Source organism: Danio rerio, chromosome 10 (genome assembly GCF_049306965.1).
Source record: "Danio rerio strain Tuebingen ecotype United States chromosome 10, GRCz12tu, whole genome shotgun sequence".
Taxonomy (NCBI): Eukaryota; Metazoa; Chordata; class Actinopteri; order Cypriniformes; family Danionidae; genus Danio; species Danio rerio.
Window position 1 is genome coordinate 36851844 of NC_133185.1, and position 25553 is coordinate 36877396.

The following is a 25553-nucleotide window of genomic DNA, read 5'->3' on the forward strand; positions in this document are numbered from 1 at the left end:
ATATTTATACGTTTTAGAAGAGTCAAAAACTTAACTTTGATTTTCATGAACAGTCAGATTAAAGATTTTCAAATAGTTGTATCTTGACCAAATATTGTACTAAACAAACCATACGTAAATGGAAAAATCTAGACTTATAACTGATTTATTTATTTTTTTGTCCAGGGTCTCATTTTTGCTATAATCACTTCAGATTCATCTTCTTAAACAACAGTTTATTATTATTTATTGACTTTTAAATTTTATAATATTGACTTGTGGAGCTGCGCATCGTTGGATTTACTCTTCAGTATTTGGTCTTTAGCAGCGACATTTACATCACACTGAACTGAACTAAACTGAACTGTGCTAAACTGGACAGATGAAGTTCTAGTAAATTGAAACTGCTTTAATGTTTAGTTGCCTTAACACAATCTACATTGAAAAATGGCTATAGAAATAAAGATGAATTGAATTATTAGTTGCATGTTAGAGTATTCTACTTAATTTGTTACTATTACAACATGTAGTGTTTAGTTTTTTATTTATTTTGTCAAAATAGAACATCATTTTAACAGTTATTGACCTAAAGTAATCAGCATATTGGTATCAGATTTAATTTTCTCTATTTTTTTCTGTGTGCCTGTCTGTCTTTTTTCTGTCTCTCTCTGTGTCTCTTGAGTCTCAAGCTTTTGCGACGGGGATTCTGTTACAGTGTAGACAGACGCCAGACAGACCCATACGTTATTACTCTCTCTGTGTGTCTGTTTGCAAGTGTCTGTCAGCACTACTGGAGAGGCCGTCCTCCTCTACACACACACACACACACACACACACACACACACACACACACAAACCCATCGACCTCGTCCCTCTCAGCGGGAAAACATTCTCTCTGCTCCGCCTTTACCTCCACCTCCCTGACTCAATCCCTGCAAACTCCACCACTTCACTTTCCATACTGGTACCTCACCTTCTCATTTATCTCGATTCCTCCAGCACTTCCTTTTCCTCTCACTCAGCATCCTTTCCTTCAACTTTATTTTTCGCTCTTGCCCAAGCAGGGCCAGTTGAACTGGTCAGTTGACCTCTGGGTTACTTAAGTGTTCATGACCCAGACTGTGTTTTCAGACCACTGTTTCTGTTCACATCCATGAGCTTTAGTTGTGTGATATGGAAGCTGTGTTTCCCCTAACTTGACCTCTAAGGTCATGACCTTCAGGATCAAAGGTTGAAGGTGACCTCCTGCTGACCTTCCTCTGTGGCTTAAACTTCTGCTTTCCTTCTTCCTACCGATCCACTTCCTTCTATGCAGGAAACCGACTGTTCATTCCACCAGTCAAGCCCTTTGTTGTTTTGAAAATGTACAGCCTTTGTAATCAAGCTTTTGTGACTATGGCACGTGCTTGATGATTTATTGTCTAAGAATTAATTGTAATTTATAGTCATTAAATGTGTGTTTCAGGTATTTGATGAGTTCGTTAACGATTAATTGTGTTTTATCATACCTTTTTCCTGTATTTTTTGCACCAAATAATTGTGATTTGTTTTTGTTTTTTTATGTTTATTATCCTTTTTTATTTTATGTGTATATTATCCAGAAACTAAGCCTTTTTTGCACGGCCTTATCTAAAGGGTTAATAGTGCCAACTGATGATCAGTGAGGGTTAGGGTAAAATTACAAGTTTTACCACTTCCCAACGAGGGAAAACCACCAACAATCAAAAATGCATGATTATATGCTGTCATGGTTTTGTAATCCAAAAGTGTGTTTATAATGAAAGTCAATGGGGCAAAAACAGCCACTAACAGTATTTTAGGGAGAAAAAAAATACAATTAATCAAAAACAATGCATCAAAGGCAATGTTGTTCACATGTCTAAGACTTGATAAAAGGTTGAAAAAAAATCCAGTCCGCAATTACTTTTTATATTGAAATTACGACATTTTGTGTGTGTTTTTTCCCCACCAAATCAGTGACATCATTTATAAATTTGGCAATTAAAGAGTTAAAATCCTGTTTACTAAGTAATTTAGTCGTTTTGATCAGGACTGAGGTTGATTAACAGATTCATGCAAATTTTAAAATAATAATGTTAATCTGATGCATTTTTACAGCAGTTTAATTTAGTGGATGTTTTCATCCGCAACATAACAAAAGGGTAGTAAAGAGTGTATTGTTGAGGGTTTTTTTTTCCTTCAAAGCATTTTCTCAAAATATGTGTCAAAATAGGATTTGCCACTAAAAGTCATTCTGCTAGCTGAAACACAGAGAAAGTTATGACCAAATTTAGACACAAAATCACCCCGAAGTGGACAAAAATATCCTCAACAGCACATAAGGCTTTACAGTATTAAATAATAAATATGAAATGTTTATTAGACAGTGCAAATGATCAAACTTTATTCTTTTCTTTTTGCAAGGGTTAAACGCTACAATTTATCATGTTTTATAGCTAAATCATTTTCACCTTATTATGGAATGGGACAATCAAAATACTACACAAAACAAATTATCAATTACTTTTAACCTCTCCAAACCTCTGCTCAATGAGCATTTCAGGCCAAAATGACTCCCCATGCATTTTAAAAAAATCAACGATAATATTTAAAGTATTTAAAGCTTTTAAAGGTGACTATAGTCTCTTCCCCCCTTTTATAGTTGTGTACAGTAGGCCTTTTCAGGGTGGAAAAACTTCAGCAGACAAAATATCATTAGTGCAGGATGTGTGCGAATGAGTTCAGTGTGTGATGACTAATGTTTTTTTCTCTCTCTTCTAACCAACTAGCATCTCCTCCAAATCATATAGTACTTTATGTAGTCTAGAAAAAGGCTTATTATCTGTAAATTGGTTGCATATGATTTGGTTATTCAGTATCAGTGGCCTCTGTCCTGTTTTCTCAACAAATTAAACATAAAACCATTGGCAAAAACATACAGGCGTCGGCACTTGTCTGTCAAAACATTGGCCATTTTTGCCACCTTATCTTGCATTTGAGAAACATGATCAGTGTTTCATTACATATTTGTTCTGTTGAGTGATCTACATCTCAAGGCAAGAAATGATAACATTGGTCAAATGATTGCAAGTCATTTCCACTTCCAGTGATTGGCCTTCAGTCAGTTATCTATTCTCAGATTTTCATGTTCCCATGCCATTCTCTCTCTTGCAGAATTCAATCAGACACAATCTGTCCCTGCACAGTCGCTTTGTGCGCGTCCAGAATGAAGGAACAGGGAAAAGCTCTTGGTGGATGCTGAACCCGGAGGGGGGAAAGAGTGGCAAATCTCCACGCCGGCGGGCCACTTCCATGGACAACAACAGCAAGTTCACAAAGAGCCGTGGACGAGCTGCCAAGAAAAAGGTCAGTTGAGGGGAGAACAATCTACACTGTTTGCCAAAATATGAATGTGATAAACCAATATCTTTTGATTTTGTCACCACCAAATATGCACAATGGAATATTAAAATAGTTTAAATTACAATTAATAAAACCGTCAACATTTGTTCTGCATCCAAACGTGCCTATAGTAGATGCACCTTTTTTATTTTTGGTTTGCTACAAAAGTGTTTAAACCACCTTAGGGTTTGCTTCCATGGTATAGTAAAGTATAGTCAAAAGCCCCTTTCACATATACAGATCTTATTGGGAAAATTACCGGCAATATTCTGTATGTCAACGGGTCCTTTTTAAAAAAAACTGTAAATTCGTTCCGGCAATTTTCCGGAAAGAGAAGTTGTAACGTTACCAGGGCCGGAGCAAGCTGAACTGCCGCTCTAGGCAAAGGACGGTCACGCCCCCCTCAAACCTAAAGTGAAACCGTGTGGGGGGGTGTCTATTCTGCCGCCCTAAACGCGGCTATAACAGAGGCGCGGGTGGCGAGGGTAGTTAAGGGGACGCCGCTCTCTATATTCTGCCACCCTAGACGCGGATATAATTGTGGGCGCGGGTGGTGAGGATAGTTTCGGGGGCGCCGCTCTTTCTATTCTGCCACCCTAGACGCAGATGAGGGCGCGGGTGGCGAGGGTAGTTTCGGGGACGCCGCCCTCTCTATCCCTCTCTATTGCCGGAATGCTGTGCTGTGTAAACAAAGAAGAAAGACTGCCGGAAAGAGCGCCTTCACGTCTAGAACGCGCAGACGTTAGATGTCTACTTTAGCCAATCCACTCAAACGCATTCACATCTGCACGGTTTATGAAAATAAAAGCCTTTGAATATTTTTCCAGATACATTTAGCTGCTCAATGTTGTTAAAATAAGGGGCCCCATCATACACCTGGCGCAATGTGACACAAGGCGCGATGCAATTGTTGTTTGCTAGTTTCAGCTCAGCGCAAGAGTCGTTTTGATGTTTTGCACCTCGCTGTTTAAATAGCAAATGCATTTGCATTTTCCATAGGCGTTCTGGTCTAAAAAAGGAGGGATGTTAAGGCACATTGCTGGCACGTTGCTATTTTGAGGAACTAAAATGCACTGTTCGATAGACCAGCAAAGAGGAGGTCTAAAGTCGTCATTACTGTTTATTTATTTGTTTGCTGGAAATTAGAACTGAGTTTTAAAAAAGTGGATTCGGACATGCCCTTAATGCTTTTGCACCCTGCGCTTTGAACTCTGTGCCTGGATCGTCAAAAAAGAGCCCAAAGTTTCTATGTTGTATCTTCTTAATACCAACTGTGTAATTAATTATCGATAAAATGCTTATGATAAACCGCTGTTTGTTTATCTTCAAGCTCTGCTTCAGTTGCTTGTAAATGTTCTACAGTTCATTTTCATGGTCTTTTTTTTTGCATCTGCAGATGTCGTTGCAAGGTGGTCTAGATGGGGGTTCAAACAGTCCTGGTTCTCAGTACCCGAAATGGCTCGGTAGCCCCAACTCTCACAGCAATGATGACTTTGAACCCTGGGGCAACTTTCGTACACGTGCCAGCTCTGATGCCAGCACTCTCAGCGGTCGCCGCTCACCCTTCCTCCCTGAGGAAGATGAGGCAGCCGAGGTCCACATTGGCTACCCAGGCACCAAACTGGGTGGTCCCCTTCCTAGCCTGTCCGAAGTGGCGGGTCATCACGGTTCTGAAAACATGATGGACAATCTCTTAGAAAACCTCAACCTCATATCACCCAAAAATAACACCCAGGGCAGCCAAGAAGCCCAGACCGCGCTATCCTCACCTTTGATGCAGGGCAGCCCCGGGTACCCGTCCTACACCTCTCCCAACATGGGTCCTCAGCCCCAAGTCCAACAGGACTACAGGAAGTGCCTGTATGGGCAAGGTGGAGTGGGTGGACTAAATCCCATCTCCATACCGACTTTATCAGACAGTAAACCAGGAGGATACGGGCCATTTGTGGGTCAGTACAACTGCGCCCCAGGGCTTCTAAAAGAGTTGCTAACCGCAGATGCAGATCCAAGAGGGGAGCTAATGCAGTCTGGGGAAGGGCAACCGGTGCTACCAAGCTATGCTAGTCAAGGACAGATGGCACAAGGAGGCAAAATGATCACTCATCCTCACTTACATGCGCACCCACGTTCACTTCATCAATTGCCCTCGCCAGCAATGGGCCTGAACGGATGTGCAATGTTGCCCCACGGGCATCCTGTTCGACTAAGTAGCATGAAGCCACAACCACACCTGCCTCATCATACTCATTTGGGAAGAGGTGGAGGTGAGGCCGGGATGCCAAGCTACACCAATGGCAATGGTTTCCACAGGCATGGAGCGATTGCTCACCACCATCACAGCCACCCAGAGCGGCTCCCCAGTGACTTGGACGACATGTTGATCGACCAGCTGGACGTGGAGTGTGACGTAGAAAGAGTCCTTCACGACACACTCATGGACGGCGATGCTTTGGATTTCAACTTCGACCCCATGAGCAGCCAGCAGAGCTTCACACACAGTGTCAAGACCAGCACACATAACTGGGTATCTGGATAGACATGTCATCTGCTGTTTAAACACATACACATCCTGGTTTGACTTCATTGTTACAAATGTGTGAGCATATATGTAAATATGTCAGACGTAGAGCAGGTCAATTAATGGTTGACTAATACAGACTGAATGCTGTAGGTCACACCAAAAGGCAACTAATATTCAAGAGAGATTTTAACCTTTCGTTTTCATAAATTAAAACTATTACTAGTGAAAATAAAACTAAGGTATGAATCAGGAATAGATTAAAGCCCAATCCCAATTCAATTTTTTTACCCCTACTCCTTCCCCTTGGCCCTTTAAACAGTGTGTGAAGGGGAAGGGCTTTAAAATTTACCTCTAAGAAATGGGACACCACTACATTACATGCACACGTCATCATATGTCATCGCAATCTCTTGCTTCATATGAGATCGACGATCGCGACTGCTGTAGTTACTCACTGAAGGCATATATCATGTTATCATAACAATGTAACGTTAATGTGGCAATAAGCTCATAACTGTACTGTGCATTTATACTGTGGCCATTTTTTTTTTTTTTTGACAGGTATTGCAATTTAATTTACAATTGAATTAAATCTTCAAGCTGATTTATTTTTATTCCGTAAGCCATGGCAAATTCTGCGAAAGCTCTTAAAATATACATGTTTTTGTTTGGTGTCTATGACTTTGAAACCAAAATATTCTCATATTACAAATGCTGTTTTTCTTTGATATTACTTAGTCTATTACTTCTTCTGAAGTAGTGGACACCATCATCCCACTTGTCAGCGCTTACCTGTTTGTTTTTTTTATTGTGGGTGTAGTTCAGTTGCGCAATTCTAATTGGATAGAACGAAAGTGCTCACTTAATTGGCTAGTTATAAAGGCCCGGTCAGATCACACGATTTCGGCATGATTTCCTTGACGTAGGGTGTCGCAGAGAGTCACAAATGACAAATGTATGTTGTGACACAAGATTCAATCGATTTTTGTCATGTGATGTGGCATAGTTCATGACAACCGATACCATGTCTGTGATGCCTCGAGACACCATTGCAGAAAGTCTCGCATGTTTGATTTTCTGAAGCATAGTGGACTGGTTTTGAAGCACTTCACCTCAGATGTTATTCGTTATTCTTGTTTACATATATATATATATATATATATATATATATATTATATTGCAGCCTCTTGCGATTAACTAATTGCATTGTTTCAAATTGTGATTGCGATTCGATTAATCCCACAACCCTAGTGGCACTATTTACATATGTACAAAGAAGAAAACAACATAAACGTTATACCGGACACTGGAAAAAGATCATTCACAGTCTCTAGACTTTTCTGACAGGGTATTAGAGTGTCATCAAGTGACAGATGGGAAAGTATGTTGTGGGACTGCTATACAGGAGTTATTATTAGGGATTATAAATAGCGATTTATTTTTATTTTATTTACACGAACGCCGTTATGAATATATTAAAACATATGATTCTTATGAAAAAATAATAACTTGTGCATCTCTTTACTTATGTGTGCAGCCATGCTGTCGTTGTAGATGGTATATTTTGGGAAAATCCTTTACTCCTTGGTTTCGAGTGTGGTCTTGAAAAATCTCCATTTCAAGGGCTATCTAGCCCTTCCTCTTCAAGCTAAAGAGAAACTGGGACACCCCTACATAAGGCGAAGGGCTAAAGGGTAGAATTAGGATTGGGCCTACGTGTGGAAGCCTTTTGAAAGCTTGCTATTCTGACATTATCACAATTGTTACTTCGTATCTTGTAGTTGTGATTCAATATCTTGACATTTTTATTTAGATGTTATATTTCCCAACCCCTAATTTGTCACAAATGCAACTTTCTTTGTAGTTGCAATCAGTGCTTAATTTGTTGATTAATATTTACCGGAACAAAACCAGGAAATAAAAGTTACCGTGACCGTTCTCCCGGAACATGACGTCATTAAACCGTGACAGCGCAAAAAGAGAGAATCACATTTCTGATCGGTCTTTTAATATTTTGTGCCATATAAAATTATAGGTCAGTTATGGTTAATAAAATCATCTAGCTATAAATATAACATGTATAAACAATCTCTGTTCAGTAAATTTCACTATTATGTGTGAAGTTAAAATAATAATTGAATGACTTACTCAGTCTAAGCTTCAAGAAGAACCCACAGTTACCTCTTCTGTCATGTTTTCTGGCTGTAATTTGAGATCGCTTTGCTTCTGTCTCCCACTATCCTGATCCATTTGTGCAGTTAATCTTCTTGAGATCTCTTTTGATCAGGCTCATTATCAGATACCCGGTGTTTTAAATGAAAACATGCATGTCTATTTGCCATTTTGAAAATACAAATATAGGCTGTTTCTCAATTCTAAGAATGCCGAGAACGGACTTGCGTTCTTGTGAAGATCGGTCTTGCCAGGTCACCTCGGAAGAACGAACTTGGGTGACCGCTTGAACACAGAACGCGTTCTATGAGAAATGAGATGCGCGTTGTTCCTGATGGTCACATGACCTTCATGCATTTTTAGCCAAAAATTATTTACACATTACAGCATTCATACAGCGATTATATTGTTTTTTCCCCTTTTCACAATATATACTATGCATAAAAACCTTTAAATATACTTTGCACAATACAAATAAAACAGATTTTATTACGAATTTATACAAATAAACACCCTTAATGTGTTTATTCTTTTATTGAGATTTTTATGGTAATATTTACTTTTTACTGTTTCATTTAGGGAACCTCCTGACTTATAAATAAGTGATATCTCTGAACTTTAATAATAAATATATATATATATATATATATATATATATATATATATATATATATATATATATATAGTGCTTCGCTTCCCACCTCTAGTCACAATGACTTCTGCATCGATGCATCCTCAATATTAAGAACACATCCGGGAACCTTCACACAGCCTCCATTCTTGCGGTCTTGAGTTTCTGGAAATTGGCGGATGATGATGATGTTACATGAGAACACGAGGACGCAAGCTCGCTGTGGAACGCATATTGAAAAACAGCCATAATTTAGTTTTGCTGCTCACTGCGCGTGAAACAATCATAAACCAATGATAGTAATTGTAAACAAGCCGATTTACGAAAATATTGTCGAAGGCCGTCATGTGGGCGATAACGCTCATTTTCTCTTTTACACACACACGAGCGTAGGTATTCACCATGCACAAGTTAAAGCCGGTTCCGACAAGATGCTGCTCAAATGAAGCACTGGTTGTAATTACATATACCGTTGAAGTCAGAATTATTTTGCCCTCTTGTTTATTTTTTTCCCCAATTTCTGTTTAACGGAGAGAAGATTTTTTCAACACATTTCTAAACATAATAGTTTTAATAACTCATTTTAATAACTGATTTTATCTTTCCATGATGACAGTAAATAATATTTGACTAGATATTTTTCAAGACACTTCTATACAGCTTTAATTTAAAGACATTTAAAGGCTTAACTAGGTTAATTAGGTTTACTAGGCAGGTTAGGGTAATTAAGCAAGTTATTGTATAACGATGTTTTGTTTTGTAGACTATTTGAAAAATATATAGCTTAAGGGGGCTAATAATTTTGACCTTAAAATGGTTTAAAAAAATAAAAACTGCTTTCATTCTAGCCGAAATAAAACAAATAAGACTTTCTCCAGAAGAAAAAAATATTATCAGACATACTGTGAAAGTTTTCTTGCTCTGTTAAACATCATTTGGGAAATATTTAAAAAATAATAACTCTGACTTTAACGTATGTAACCTTGGTCTAAATTATTGCGTTTTTTTATGGCAAAAAAAAACAATATTAGAAATATTAACTTTTATGCCAAAAATCTGAGTATATAATAAACATCATGTTCCATAAAGATATTTTGTCTATTTCATTGTATCACAAATAAATAAAAAGAATTTAAAATTATGCTGAGAACATCATCTGGACAACTTTAAAACTACAGTTTCCAGATTTTTTTCAATAATAATAATAATAATAATCTGGAATAAATTCTCAGTGTCCTTGCCTAACAAAGTACAGTTCAAATCAATGGAAAACTTTTTCACAAGTCTCATTGTGCTTTCCAATATATTTTATATTTTTTAATTTCTCAGAAATTCTCCTTTTTTCTCTCAGTTATAATAGGGACATTTATTTTTATTTATGTTGACAAATTTCTTTAATCTCTCTGAAGTATGTGCATACACCTCATAAACTGTTTACCTCAGCCAGAACCAATCAGCAGAGGCCAGAGAATGGTCATTACTGATTTACAGTACGTTGTTCCAGTAGACTCCATGATAGTCAGGAATCATAATCTGCTTTATGTTAATCAGAGTGTAAATATCTGTAGCTGACGTATCAAAAAATAACCACGTCAGACACTCACAAACAAGACTTTTTTTAAGTTCGTCTCTAAATTTGCCACTGTAGGTCACTAAGAGAACTGAACTGTGTGTCATGTCTACTGGAGTGCTGTGTAATGTCTGGTGTAGTGTACATTATAGTTATTGTCATTTCACGGTGCTGAATGAATGCGTTTTTGTACAGAGATGTATATTTTTGTTGTACTGATGGGATGGTAAATGAATTGTTTATATTTGTACATTTGTAAGCATCTTCTGAAATGCTATCAAAACACCCATCCCAGATGTTAAAGGTGTAAAACAATATTTTCCTTGTGGCCTTGTTTGCTGTATATATCAGACAGATTTTCTCAAACTGCTGGATGGAATTATTTTAATGTACAGTAGATAATAATACACTTCCTGATAAAGGTTTTGTTGTCGATCCCAGTGGTAAGTTATTATAATAATGACTTGCTAGTTGATCATTAGGAAAAGTGGCAGAAGGTTCATTTTTCTGTTGAACTGCACAGAAATCAGTCAAGTTTGGTGAAGGAAAAATCATGGTTTGGGGTTAAATTCAATATGGGGCTGTGCGAAAGATCTGCAGAGTGGATGGCAACATCAACAGGCTGAGGTATCAAGACATTTGTGCTGCCCATTACATTACAAGCCACAGGAGAGGGCAAATTCTTCAGCAGGATAGCGCTCCTCATACTTCAGCCTCCACATAATAAGTTCCTGAAAGCAAAGAAGGTCAAGGTGCTCCAGGATTGACCAGTCCAGTCACCAGACATGAACATTATTGAGCATGTCTGGGGTAAGTTGGAGGAGGCATTAAAAATGAATACAAAGCTCTGGTAGTCCTGCAAGAACGCTTTCTTTGCCATTCCAGATGACTTTATTAATAAGTTATGAGAGTCATTGCAGAGATGTATGTATGCAGTCTTCCAAGCTCATGGGAGTCATGCACAATATTCATTCTTTATCCACTGCATCATGACTTTTTATTCTATACTGTACAAGTATAGAATATCTACTATACTGTTAGGTGACAAGACTTTTGTCTAGGCTGGGTCAGACCTTACTGTCCTAATTAAACACTTTAAAAATTAAGGCACGATCATATTTTATTTTGGTGAAATATGTGTAATCTAGAGGCCTTTGCCTTTCAATTATACCGAATATAATACCGAATGATCAACTAGATCAACTTATACCAAATGATCAACTAGACGTCAAGTTATTATCTGCTGTTCCTAAAACTTGGATTGGCGATAAGACTGTTGTCAGGTAGTGTATGTACTTTGTGCCTTCTCCTCAGAAACTGGCATTTTGGGTTGCCAAGTCTATTTCTGATTAGCTGAGATATATGCGCAGAATGTTAATAGTACATGAACATCTGATTTTTTTTTAATGTCATTATATGGTTAATTCAAGTATAACCCGAAGAAAATCTCATGATATTCATGATTCAAGAATTAAAATTTGTAAATCAATTATTTAAACCCTGGAAAATGTTTAATTTTTTTTTCTTTTCAAATAATGATGGGTTTTTCTGCCATTTTTGCATATTTTTATTACCTATTGACCGCAATGGTGAAATTGAACAAATCGAAAATCACCAGAAGGCACTTTTACTTATGACTAATTTTGCTTTTACCTGAGGATGTCCAGTTAAAAGCCTCAATAAAATGTTGCAGCATTTATGTATTTGACGTTGATTATAGAATGATTATTTGTAATTTATAATTGCTCTCTGTGTGTTTTTGTTTAAACGTCGTACACACACACACACACACACACACACACACATCTGTGCAGCTGCACCTCTACATAATATTTAATACTTTGAGATTTTCGACATGTAAGAGATTTTCTATTCAAATGGGGAGGTGTACAATGAAGGTTTGTAAATTATAAACAATATTTTAAACATATGCATATATTTTTAACAGATATAAAACAACTCTCTGCATTTTATATTCATTTAAGACTGTCCATAAATATTAAAAGCTTTTGTTTGTTTGTGTGTTTGTTATCTGATTACGTGTACATAATATTAAGTATCACTAACTTTGCGAGTTCCTGAGGTTTTTGTTAGTTTGTTTGGATCTTTCGGTATGTAAATAGCATTGCTTTTGTCTTATTTAACAATCAGAAAATGTCATTTAGTTTGACTCTAATTTTGCAATGGATGAATTTGTTTTGTATGTGTCAGTGAAGGTTTTTATTGTATTCTTTTGTGATGGGAATTGTTTTCCCACTGTAGCCGATTGTACTTTAGAAACATACTGTACACTCATCGTACTGTCCTTGTCAGAACCACATGCTTTTTTGAATGGAGGAAGTGCCTGATAAAATTGTAATGCGATGAAGAATTGATTTTAATTTAACAAAAGGAAAAATGCAGCTGTTATATGAAGCCATAATTGTATATAAAGGTATGAAAACATTACGAGTCTGTCAGACTTGTTTATTGGTAAACGTTTGCATGAGTGAGAGTATATCTAGCCTATAAGTGTGTCCTAGTTATATTTTTATTAATAAAGAATGTATTATTAAAGAAGAAAACGATTACAAATCGGCATAAAAATCTATTTTAAAAAAACACGACGATCGCTGTTGAGGATTCAACTGTAAATTGTTAATGATTCGCTGATTGAGCCTTAATGAATCAATTCCTGCGTCCCAATTTGCATACTATCCATCCTTAATAGTGTTCGAAACTAGAATAAGTATGTCGCAAACCATAGTATGTTGAAAAGAGTATGCCAAAAGTTCCCGGATGGTTTACTATTTCCGGTAAAAATTCGAAGTGTAGAAGCGTCAATAGACATTATTTATTAGATGTCTTATATAATGTCTATGGAAGTGTCCATACTAACCGTTAATACTGCCCACAATAAATTGCACATTGGACGGTTATTAGATAGAACTACAAACGTGTAAACTAAAAAAGTGTAAACAGTGTTGCCAGATTGGGTGGTTTTGAATTAAACTTTTGTGGGTAAAATTGGTTGGCGGTAAATTTGGGAGGTTTTGAAATGTAAATTTTATATGCAGCTTATTTAACAAAACATGACTGTGTGCTCCTATTACATTCAGTTAGTAGTGACCAGTGCATAGCGCAAACCATGTCGGCCCACCCACAAGAGGAGGTGAAGGAAAGGTGTATCAAAAAACTCACATTGGTTTATCTTAACTCTTATCAATCATTTTTTCCACAATTGACAGCAAAAACAAACAAAGATGCATTGTCTGCTTGACAAGCAGCGCCCAATTGTGTTCAAAAGAATTTAAAACGCCAAATAGGATATATTTACACCGCACAACGAAGGTAAAACATACTCGAATAGGCAGGGGCGGACTGGCCATCTGGCAATTCTCTGCCAGAAGCGCCAGACCAATTTTTAAATGTGGGCTGGTCAGTTTTTATTTTTATTTTTATATGTATTGTTTTTACATGCAGGCAGCTTTTATCTCCTGGTAGGTGTAATATTATGATGATGATAAAGATAATAATAGTAATGACAATAATAATAATAATATTAGTAATAGTAAATGTTAAGCATTTGACCCAATTGGCGATGACCGCCTATGTAATTTACACAACATTAAGTGCAGTGTGTGGGTGAGAGGCAGTGTTTCGATCCTGTTATGTTGTTGTGACTGCTGGTGTTCCTTGCTGTTCAGTTAAAATTATGACAGTTAAAGTAACTAGGTTAATTGCGATTTAAATCGATAAAAAAATGTCAAGCTTTTAGGCTGGAAAAAGTCAGCTATATCTGGCAACACGTGTAAACAAACTACAAACATGGCGAACACAGCCCAACCGTCAAGTAGAGAGGCTGGTCAAGTTGTTTGAATGACAGTTAATCAAATATCTAGCCAACTGGAACATGTTTAAACACGTCATCTGCAACAACAACGTGAACTTATCAAGATATGTTTGGACGGTAAATTCTGCATGCATAATTACCTAAAAAAAAAACAAGATTTCTCTGCATGAAAGACTCGTGAATGGCATGAATGATCCTGCTGCTGCTTCTCCAAAAAGGTAAGTAATAAATATGAAAGAGATGTGGATGATGATTGACAGGGGACGTAACTAAGCAACAAAACGATCTGTTAACGAAAAAGTAGTAACGTTACGTCACCGAAGGCTAAAAAATAAGCTCTACTTTTCCTTTACAAAATACATCATTTTATGGCTTACTGCAAATATGTGAATTGGGACGCAGCATTATTGAATGATTTGTTCACGAATCGTATTGATTCATTTATATGTTCAAACGAGGAGAATATCTTCGGAAAACAATGTAAACATCGGATTGTTAGTCACTAAACACATCATATTAAGGATTTAGAAGACTTAAGATAGATTGAGCACCGTTTGAATCACTTTTATGATGATTTTGTCTCTTTTAGCGCGAATCTGCTTTGTAAAAACTTTAAAATTGATGATTTTGGGTCGAATAAGTTACTTAACAACACAACTGTTTCTTTATATGATTGGTGTTTATGTGAAATGAAGTTTACAAATGCGATTTTGTAAAGGACAGAAACCATTAAATGGGAATGGAAAAATACATTGTTATTGGATAAATAATTGTTTTTTAATGTTTATATAGACTCTTTATTCAAATTGTAACAGTAGTCATACAAATTTAATGATATTTTAAATTGTTTAAAAGAGTTTTTTTTAATAGAAGGAAAGATTTAAAATGAAAATCACACAATTTTCCAGTTGCATTGTGATACCCACTTTGAATATGTAATCAAATGATTCTAATTATAAATATACCTTATTATATGCCTTGTCACACCAAATCAAATTTTAGAGGGTGTCCTCTGTAGGGATGTGCGATTTAAGAAAAATATTGATAATATTTTTGAAAATATTTGTATAAATAATTGAGATTATTTATGAAAAATTTTTTTTTTACATTTTTGACAAATACTGCAAAATCATCAGCACTTTTAATAGTTTATTTTACAGACTTATAATATGCTGTTGTTCTATTGGATTTGCGATTTAATTTTGTAGTCAGGCCAACAAGCATAGAATCACCAAGAGTTGACACTCCAGTGCGATTGGGAAACAGCCACTAGATGCCGCAGCGGCCATTTTGGAATAAAAATTCCAATAGAACAACAGCATATTATAAGTCTGTAAAATAAACTATTAAAAGTGCTGATGATTGTGATAGAAAGTGTTGTATTTCAGGTTGTATCTCAGCTTTAATGTGCTTTTTAAATAAATAAATAAAAAAACAAAGCAGCTGCTCGCCATCGCGACAGCAGTGAGATCCAATGGACAGCCGATCACTTTCACTCCAAAATCGCAGGGCTGTTGCTGAGCGCTGCTGTTGCAATGGAACGCTCTATTGAGTGTCGCCTCTTGGTCACTCTAAGCTCTTTGGTCAAGCTTAAGCTCAATTATCTGTATCATAGCTTCTTACTGATAAAAAGCAGTGAGTGTTAGTTAAAAAAGGAATTGAAAAAATATTAACTTACTTAAGCATGTATTAAACATTCAAAAATGAAACTCATTTTTCTCTAAAGCAAACAGTAAACACAAATAAAATGACCTTACCTTTCTGTTAACAAGTTGAACTCGAATTAGGGAGGTAGTGTAGCTTATGATACAAATTAAAAATGAATAAAAATACAGAACACTCAGCAAACTAACATGGCTGAAACAACTCTGAAATTGTACTTTGCTGTTGCTTGCTACTAGATTGGCAATACTTTCAGTTGACTTTTTAGCGAGACACTCCTCACTCAATTGTGCTCACTCAATTGCTAGTAAGACTATGCAGACGGCAGTCACGCATTTGCTCTGGGCATAGGAAATTAAGTAATACAAATATATTTCATATCGCAGCCCCTTGCATATAGTGAATCACAATTCAATTTCGACTTCAACCCTAGTCCTCTGTAAATCATGGTAAAAAAGTTTTAATAATATTATTAATAAAAAATTTTTTTAGTATTTTGACACTTGCACCTCTTCTCAGTTGAAGACCATGAAATTGTTGCTGCTTTACCCCCAAGCAAGTAATGCAAGACAACTCTCTTATACTCTTCTTCTGTAGTCTGGTTGAATTATAGGCGCAGAAGGTTTGGTGTGGAGTTGAGTCATTGTCTGACAGCTCTAGTTAAGTGAAAAGGCAGCAGGTTGTCCGCTCTTGCTGGGTCAGGTCGGCTGTTTCTGGGTCTCTGTGGTGGGTCAGGTCTGCTGAAGAATGTGACCAGACACACATGTGCTCCCCATATGCTCCTCCTGATGGATCTGCATACAGGGATTAGGAAGAAAGAGAAGCAGAGAGAGGCCACTTTAGGACACTCTAGGATATGAGTTCACTTTGTGGGACACACCAAGAAATGAACTCGCAGACCTCTTTCTCGCTGTCACACAGGAATCTCCTCAAAGCTGTAGGGGATTATTGTTTGTGAAGCCTTTCACATGAAACACATTTTAGTGTTTGTGTGTGTGTGTGTGTGTGTGTCATTGTGTGTGCTTTACTTCAGAGAGAGTTTCTAGTCAAAAGCACCACTGTATTTGAAGTTTAGTTGCCTTTTTTTATTTTGGGACAAACCACAGAGCTCTCTTAGTGTTTTTTGAACATGCATTTAAATGATCTCATGGCCATTTATTAAGAACTCCAAGTTTTGTTTTCCACAACCTCGGCAAACGATCTTGAGTATGTTCACAACAGTCTTGACATTGTTTGTTTTAAGGTTGTCATGGTACTAGAATTCGCTAACAATCAATACTGAAGTTTAAAAAACGAGCATTTCCCACTAACATTTATTAGTGATTTATTAAGATTATTTCTTAATCTTTAACGTTTATTAGAGCGATATTGAGCACATTATTAAACAGCGCGGGTTTGCCATTCACGTGCTCAACAAAAATGACTGTGATTGTCCATGGAAGTCATCAGTTCACTGAAGTTGCTGCTGTTTACTGGGTGTAACCACAGATACTGGGGCACTGGAGTGTTTCCAAGTCACATCGTTCAGCTGGTTTGTCTATAAGCTGACATACGAGCGATCCACTGATGAATCATGTCTTTAAAAAACGATCCAGTTTTTTTTGCAAAAATACCTTAGCGTTATCGCCCTAGCCTTGTGCTGTGTTCCCATCATTTTTCTGACAAGTGCTTCAGCAATTTAGGCTTATAACGGGGCATTCGTTGGCCGTTTGTTAAAGGTTCACGAAACCCTCGAGTACTTTTTTGAGATTTAAACAGATTAGTGTGTGTTGAGCATCAGTTAAGACAATGTTATAATGTTACCTATCAGCTTTAATTGTGGGTAAAACTAGATAATTTTGAGCTTTTGTCAGCTAATTTCAGCTTCCGGGTTTAAAATAATCTTTGGGGCAGGAACAAAATCGGCGACGTAGCACAAAACTGCAAGTGCAAAGATGACTCGTCGGTTTCTCATTATTATTCATAGCAGAGTGTTCTTATCCTATAAGAAGAGCCTGCTTCTTAATTATTCATGACTGCACGTGCTTTCCGAAGGCAAGCCAGACCTGCCAGAATCAAGCTGTGAGACAAGGACCCACGGCACACGGTATTTAGCTGTTCATGAAGGCTTGTATGTGTTTGTTTCCATGATCCACCGGGTTTGTTGCATGTTTTTCCTCGCAATGCTGTCAGAGCAGATACAGCAAAGCTGTATGTGTCCAGCAAGCATTTTTTGTCGGTAAAGCAGTACGAGAATTGGAAAATGGTGGACATTGTCTTTTATCAGGAGTTCGTTCACATTTTGACACATCGCCGCGCTGCTGTGTTTGCCTAAATCCTCTAGATTACCAACGGGGCTAATGGTTAAAATAGACAGGGCAAGAGACCTACTGCACTGAGTCTGCATTCAGACCTATGATTCAGACCCAGCGATTGAGGAAAAAGTCCTCATTTATAGTGTTTATATGAACATGATTATCTTTATAATGATATAAATTGTAAATTATAATGATATAAATTGAAATAAATTATCTGTATATGAAATTTTGAATAACAAATGTAGCATGGCATTAAATTACTGTTTATTTCTTTGCATTAACTTTGTAAACCATAAAATCATGCGTCTCCTCACGGTTTGTGTCTCATTTTGTGAGCTAACAGACAACAGTTGTCATCTCCCCTCCTTCTCCCCTGCTGGCCATGCCCACTCCTGCCCTTTGCTTGCAGAGCTCCACGCCCATTATGATGCATCTTTTAAAAAAATTCTGAGGTAGACTTAAACCGAAAGTGGGGGGTGTCATGGCCCTTTAAAGGAAGGATCAAAAAAGACTATTGATGTATGGGACTTTGTCAAAGCTTCACAGGAACTTTACAATGCACAGTTCATGGATCAGTTTCTTCCTCCATTTCACAAGTGTAAGTAGCTTAAGTGTGATTAAAATGGTTGCCTCCTTGTTTTCTCTAGCTTGCAAAGTGTGTATTTGTTTTGTTACTTGTAACAGCTTGTACTGTATCTGGTTAATTATTTATATTCTCATATCACGTCTTAAACCACGTGCCGCTTTATTTACAGATTTAAAGTTGTTTGTGAGCTTGTGATCTACTGCCGTTTGTCATTGCTATGGCCACCATCAGCTTTTTCTACTCATGTGCAGTGGTCACGTTTCAAAACAGTTCAGCTTTTGCCACTGTGTGGTTTAATACAGAACGTGTGTCACTGTTTTACTTATGGTTAAGAATAAAGCAATATGCTGGTGTTAAATTGCATTTAATGCACTCCTGCATTGGGCTCACACATACTCTCTGCACTTTGACTATTTCAAAATTGCTGATAAACCGTGGTGGACGATTCTCTTTATCTCACACTGAACGCAGTCGATCAATCACAACATACTTGGTCATTGGACCTATCAGCGCTAAGGAGGGGTTTGGGAACAAATGAATTGCTGAATGAATCATAAGGGAGTCGTTTGGAAAATTAGGTAAAAATAAATTCAAATTATAAAAAAATGAAAATGTTTGTGACATTGCATGCATATCAGCCTGTTGTTGGAGACCCCCAAAACCAAAATATGTCTTTTTTAATGCATAACAGAGGCTCTTTAATTGAACCACTTTAGTAGTAGTAAAGAACTTTATTAATCCCTTTGAGGGGAAACTCATTTGCCACTATTGACATCACAAAACAATAAATTACAAAACAACATATACCACAAAAACATCATTTTGCACCCATCACAACACAGTAAATAACTGAGCAAAAAAACAAACAAACAAAACGCTACACATATACAAGTTACACCACTTCATTAAAAAAAACCTGACAGTGGTTGGAATAAAAAGACCTGAATTTGTCTGTGGAGCACCGGGGCATTACTGGTTTCTCACTGAATAAACTCTTAAGTGTTCTAAAGGTGTTACTCAGTGGATGTCCTTCATATTTTAAAATTATCTTTAATTTAGCCCTTGTTCCCTTTTTAACAGTCACCTCAAGTGAATCAAGGACATGAGCACATGAGTCATACTCATTAATAAATAAATGAAAATGTATTCTGCACAAAGTTTTATAAATGAGACCCCTGAAACGTGCAACAAAATGTACCCTGAGTTTTGAGAGTAAATATATATATATATATATATATATATATATATATATATATATATATATATATATATATATATATATATATTTACTCTCAGAACTCAGGGTACGTTTTGTTGCACGTTTCAGGGGTCTCATATATTATATTATATTATATTATATTATATTATATTATATTATATTATATATATTATATATATATATATATATATATATATATATATATATATATATATATATATATATATATATAATTGGTCAGCTATTACTTCAAAGTGATTTTAAATCTAGTTGCAACCATCACCTGTCACAAGAAAACTCTTAATTTTGTATCTTAATCTTTAACGTTTATATGCACACCTGCTTTTCTACATATGCGCACGGGCAATTTCTTTAGGACACAGAGACTTGGTTTGTGCAAACATTTCTTGTTCCCCCTTTGGTCCTCATGTTAAAGTGTCCAGGTGATGCTCAGGCCACGGTTTGTTCAAGGAGGAAGTGAGACTGTGTGTCTCTCCTCTGCCAGAAACCACCAAGCAAACTCTCAGCTGCCAAAATAGAGCCCCGCGGAGTCTTCAGCTGAAGTTCATCAAGTTCAGCACAAGCAGCGCTGGGTCAGAAAGACCTACCATACTGAGAGATCTGTATAGCTGTCATTCAGAAAGGATGAATGAAAGTGTGTTATTAGATGCTTAAAACCCTGATTTAAAAGTGCTCTCAGTTCCTGTTCCTGCATGAATTTATTTGCATCTTTTGGAAGTTTTTTTTTTTAATGGAAGATACTAAGTGCTCTTTTCAATAACAAAGTAAAGGAACTGAAGTAATAATGGTTTTAAAAAACTGTAGCTTGCAGCTGTTACTCAGTATGTATATTTAAAATACTTTTTAAAAAAGGCTTTTTTGGTAAAGACGCCTCTTATATGGAGAATGAAGTCACATGCATTGTTCAGGTGTGAGTTTTTCACAGACTTAAGCAGTGTAAAAATCTTGATGGTTCTGTGGGTTTCATCTATCAAATCTGAGCTTTAATTTGTATTTTCTATTGGTCTCGGATCCAGTGATTGGCTGGGCCATTCTACAGCTTGGTTTTCTTTTTCTGAAAGCATTTGAAAATGCCCTTAGCAGTGTTTTTCCCTGCGTCATTTCATTTTTTTACACAACTTCATTTGTAAACTTGTTTTGTTTTCTTTGCATATATGGATTTCTTTGGTTGTCACCAACATCAGATGTAAATTTTAAGTCAACGGCAAATGTTTCAAAAAAAATCAAAAATGTTTTCTGAGAAAAATGGTGACATGTTCAATACTTATTTCCCCCACTGTCTACATGACGAAAGTTGTCGATGCAACTTGTGCTCTTCAATATATGTTAATAAAAATGTAAGGAATTGCTATCATGCAAATATCATTTAACTTATATTTAGCATAATCTGTGTGTAAATTAACAAATTGTGGTGTAAAGAAACAAATTACAAATACCCAAATTATTTTCAATGAGTATTTTCTTCTCAGGAATTGTAATTTGCTACGTAGTTTTATAAATGTGTACTTTTACTTTCCCTTGAGTACATTTTTTAGTGCAATATTGGTAGTTTTACTCCACTAACTTCCTTCAAACTGCAGCCACTACTTTTTTTTTTCTTGTCTATGGGAATTAGAATCAGTCATGTGGTTCCTGTCCAATCAAATCACACATAGAAGGTAAATCGCATCATCATTTGCTACCTTAAGTCATGGGCAATTTATAATTGCAGCAAACTGTTTGGAAGCATAAACGTGTAAAGAAAATGTTCGAAGTCTTCACATGCATTGACCCAGAGACCGTTTAGATGCATGTTACTGATAAGAAGATGACAGATGTTTACTGTATGATTACTGAAATTACCATAAACACCCAGCAGGCACAAGACGCCAACATTATGTCAGATTGATGTTGTACCTCAGCATCGTGGAGACATTGCATTTTGTTTGGAAATGAAAATCATGTTGATGTCAGAACCCAATGTCAGGCCGACATCATAGTTCAAAATCCAACCTAAAATCAACCAAATATCAACGTCTAATAATCTTACAGCTTGATGTTGCGTGAACGTTACCACTATGAGGTTTATCATATGTTGGATTGTGGTTGCCATACCTGATGAATAAATGTCAGTATTTAACATCAATATCGACATTGGTTTAAGGAGCTTGTTGGAGGGGTCTTTTGTGGTGCAGTCGTTGGTGTACTGGGAGAAGAGCAGTGGGAAGAGAACACATCCCTGGGGGGCACCAGTGCTGATGGTGCGGCTGTCGGATGTGATTTTGCCCATTCTGACTAGCTGTTGTCTATCTGTCAGAAAGCTGGTGATCCATTGACAGACAAAGCTAGGAACAGAGAGCTGGGTCAGTTTGTCTTCGAGCATTGATGGGACGATGGTGTTAAAGACAGAACTGAAGTCCACAAACAGAATCCTTGCGTAGTTCCCTGGTTTGTCCAGATGCTGTAGAGCAGGGGTCACCAATCTCGGTCCTGGAGGGCCGGTGTCCCTGCAGGGTTTAGCTCCAACTTGCCTCAACACACTTGCCTGGATGTTTCAAGTATACCTAATAAGACCTTGATTAGCTTGTTCAGGTGTGTTTGATTAGGGTTGGAGCTAAAATCTCCAGGACACCGGCCCTCAAGGAGCAAGTTTGGTGACTACTGCTGTAGAGTATAATGCAGTTCCATGTTGCCTGCATCATCCACAGACCAGTTTGCTCTATAGGCAAACTGCAGGGGGTCCAGCAGGTATCATGTGATGTCCTTCAGATATGCTAGCGCCAGTCTTTCGAATGACTTCATGGCCTCAGATGTTAAGGCAACAGGTCTGTAGTCATTGAGTCCTGTGATCTTTGGCTTCTTCGGGCTTGGGATGATAGTGGAGCAGACCGTCTGGGCCTGGTGCTTTCCTTCTCTTCTGTTTACTGAAGATCTGACACACGTCATCCTCACTGCTGTAAATTGCAGGGTGGGGGAGAGGGAGATGGTTGGAGGTTAGGGTTGTGACGATGAGGAAATTTCTCCACCGGGTAATTGACATGTGACAACACCGGTAATACCGGTATCACTGTGGGGGTAGAATTTCCTCTTTTTTCTGCTTTTCAAATAGCTTATAAATGCATGTGTATAATACTTTCACTTTCAGTTTTGCGGGAATTGCCAACACGCTCTGCATAAGGGCGCTATACACACTACACTGCATACAGTGGCAAGAATAAGTGCTAAACTCCACGGGACCAGTTTTATTTGTTTTGTTATTTGCGTGTTGTTCCTTTTTAAAATTCCTTTTTTTTGTAAAATCTCTTAAGTTAATATTGGCTATCTGGTTTAATAATGTGGTGCGCAGTATGACTATTGACCAACACCTCCCTGTAAGTTTACACACTGCATAGACTACAGCTCTGGCATGTTTTAAATGACAGTTAGACATGCTACATTTAGTTTTTATTGTAAAACATACATTATAACCCAGTACACAGTGAAATAATATTTATTAAATGGCTAGCCTATTGGCAGTGTTGTTTTTATTAATATTAAAACACATTAATACAAACTACCCACCCTTTAATTTTTTTCGTTTCTGCATTTTTTTATCAAACGAAAAAGTGCAATGAATTGTTTATTTTGGTTTTTATTTTATTAGAATTTATGTAATTATTAGGCGACACAACTTCTACATAACATTGTCTTTGATTGCATTTTTACAGATATCCTACAGATAGACTTTTTGGCCCAAAGACATTTATGCCTGTTAATTTCATTGCTGTATTTTGACAGATTTCGCAAAAGCTTCAGCTATTCTACTAGTCACCTGGTACCAGCCTCCGTTTTGCGACTTGACTTGTGTGGCGTCTGTATCAATGTCTGGATGACAGCAAGAGCGAGAGGAGATCAGATCTTTGAATCGATGTGCATTTGGCCTGCACGTCACAAATACTTTACAGCATTTTTTTTATATTGGCTCATCTAAATTAACTTTTCATTCAATTAAAAGCCGAAATATTGCCAGACAGATGAAGCAACTTTCAGTTTTTGAATTTTAAGTGGCTTCAGTGATAAAATACGTACACACACACATAGGATACAATCTTGGCGGTCTATTCATTATTTATTTATTTAACATTAATCACATAATAACCATGTACAAAATAGAACAGCTGAATTTCGAAAAGGTGATTACTGTGGTTGCCGCTATGGTTGCTTTGTTTCTCTGCAGTTGGTTTATTAATGGTGCGGCATTGCTAAATCACTCGTTTTAATAAAAAATGTAATTATTTATTATTAAACATTGTGAGATGATGGTCGCGTGATTTTTAAAATTAGAGTATGTGTTGCGTATTTATGGCTATTAATCTTATCTACCCGCGACCCACATATAGTTAAACATCAAGTAGGTGCGTCGAAAGTGTGTGTATAAATTAATTGCGTTTTCTCCAGATGCTGCCACCTTTGTCAGGCAAAGTTTGCAGATTGCCTCATTAACATTTTCAGGTTCTCTTTTTGCATTTGGTTTAAATCCAAAATATTGCCAAACAGGCGCTTTTGCTTTGCGTTTTGACACTAAAATGTCCGCTATTCTCTTTCTGTAAATTCGACTCCTCTCGTTCTCCTCAGATTGTTCAGATTTTAATTGTAGTGCATGCTCTCATCTTAAGTAAATTATTTAGAATAATATTTTCAATTTAATTCAAATAAATATTTATTAAAAAATTGAATACCACGGTATCACGGTAGAAAAGTGATGTCATCGGTGTTGCGTCTTTAAACCGGTAACACCGGCAACACCGTCTATCATGGCAAGCCTATACTGGAGGTGTTGATGGCTCTGTAGGGAGATGGTTCGGGCAGGTGTGGGGTGTCTGGTCAGAGGTGTCAAATCTACAGTAGAAAATATTCAGCTCGTTTGCAAGATGTTTGCATGGTGATGTTTGCAAAATGGTGTCTTGTAGTTAGTAACATCTTTCAAGCCTTTACACCACAAGTGTCAAACTCAGTTCCAAAAGGGCCGCAGCTCTACACAGTTTAGTTCCAACCCTAATTAAACACACCTGATCAAACTAATTGTGTCCTTCAGGCTTGTTTGAAACCTACAGGAAAGTGTGTTGGAGCAGGGTTGGAACTAAACTGTGCAGGGCTTCGGCCCTCCAGGAATTGAGTTTGACACCCCTGCTTTACACACCGATGCAGGGTCGTTGGCAGAAATCTGGTTTTGCTGCTTTTTAGCATAGCTCTTCTTAGCCACACCAATCTCCTTTGTCAGTGTGTTCCTGGCCTGATTGTACAAGATCCTGTCCCCATTCCTGTAGGCATCCTTTTTGGCCTGATGAAGCTGTCTCGAGTTTTGGTGTGAACCATGGTTTATCATTGTTAAATGATAAGCAGGTCCTGTATGGGATGCACCTCCTCACAGAAGCTGATGTATAATGTTACAGTTTCAGTGAGCTCGTGCAAGTCAGTGGCTGCAGCTTCAAAAACACTCCAGTCAGTGCATTTAAAACAGGCTTGTAAAACCTCCTTTGTGTCGTTGGTCCGTCTCTTAACAGTCCTTAATACTGGCTTAGTAGCTTTAAGTTTTTGCCTGTAAGTTGGTATAAGATGAACCAGGCAGTGGTCGGATAGTTCTAGAGCTGCTCTGGCGACGGAGCGATATGCATCCTTTATTGTGGTGTAGCGATGGTCCAA

General features: G+C 37.2%; 1 protein-coding gene and 2 long non-coding RNA genes across 7 annotated transcripts in view; 2 read left to right on the forward strand and 1 right to left on the reverse strand.

Annotated features, from left to right (window-relative positions):
• foxo1b (forkhead box O1 b) overlaps positions 1-6309 on the forward strand; it is a 94101-nt gene extending 87792 nt beyond the window's left edge. For 2 of the 3 annotated variants that reach the window (XM_073914115.1, XM_073914116.1), the window contains 2 exons: positions 3154-3345; positions 4778-6309. In XM_073914115.1, coding sequence (XP_073770216.1) covers positions 3154-3345; positions 4778-5917 — 1332 coding nt within the window. In that variant the 3' untranslated portion in view covers positions 5918-6309. 3 annotated transcript variants of the gene reach the window in all.
• Positions 2361-14362, reverse strand: LOC141376417 (uncharacterized). Its single transcript, XR_012386443.1, has 3 exons — positions 14248-14362; positions 8776-8925; positions 2361-3331 (listed from the first exon to the last, which is right to left on the reverse strand). It is a non-coding gene; the product is annotated as an uncharacterized lncRNA (long non-coding RNA).
• LOC141376416 (uncharacterized) overlaps positions 13896-25553 on the forward strand; it is a 74433-nt gene continuing 62775 nt past the window's right edge. Inside the window, exon 1 of one of the 3 annotated variants that reach the window (XR_012386440.1) lies at positions 13896-14325. This is a non-coding gene — a long non-coding RNA (uncharacterized lncRNA). The remainder of the gene's footprint in view (positions 14326-25553) is intronic. The other 2 variants (XR_012386441.1, XR_012386442.1) reach the window with 2 other exon arrangements.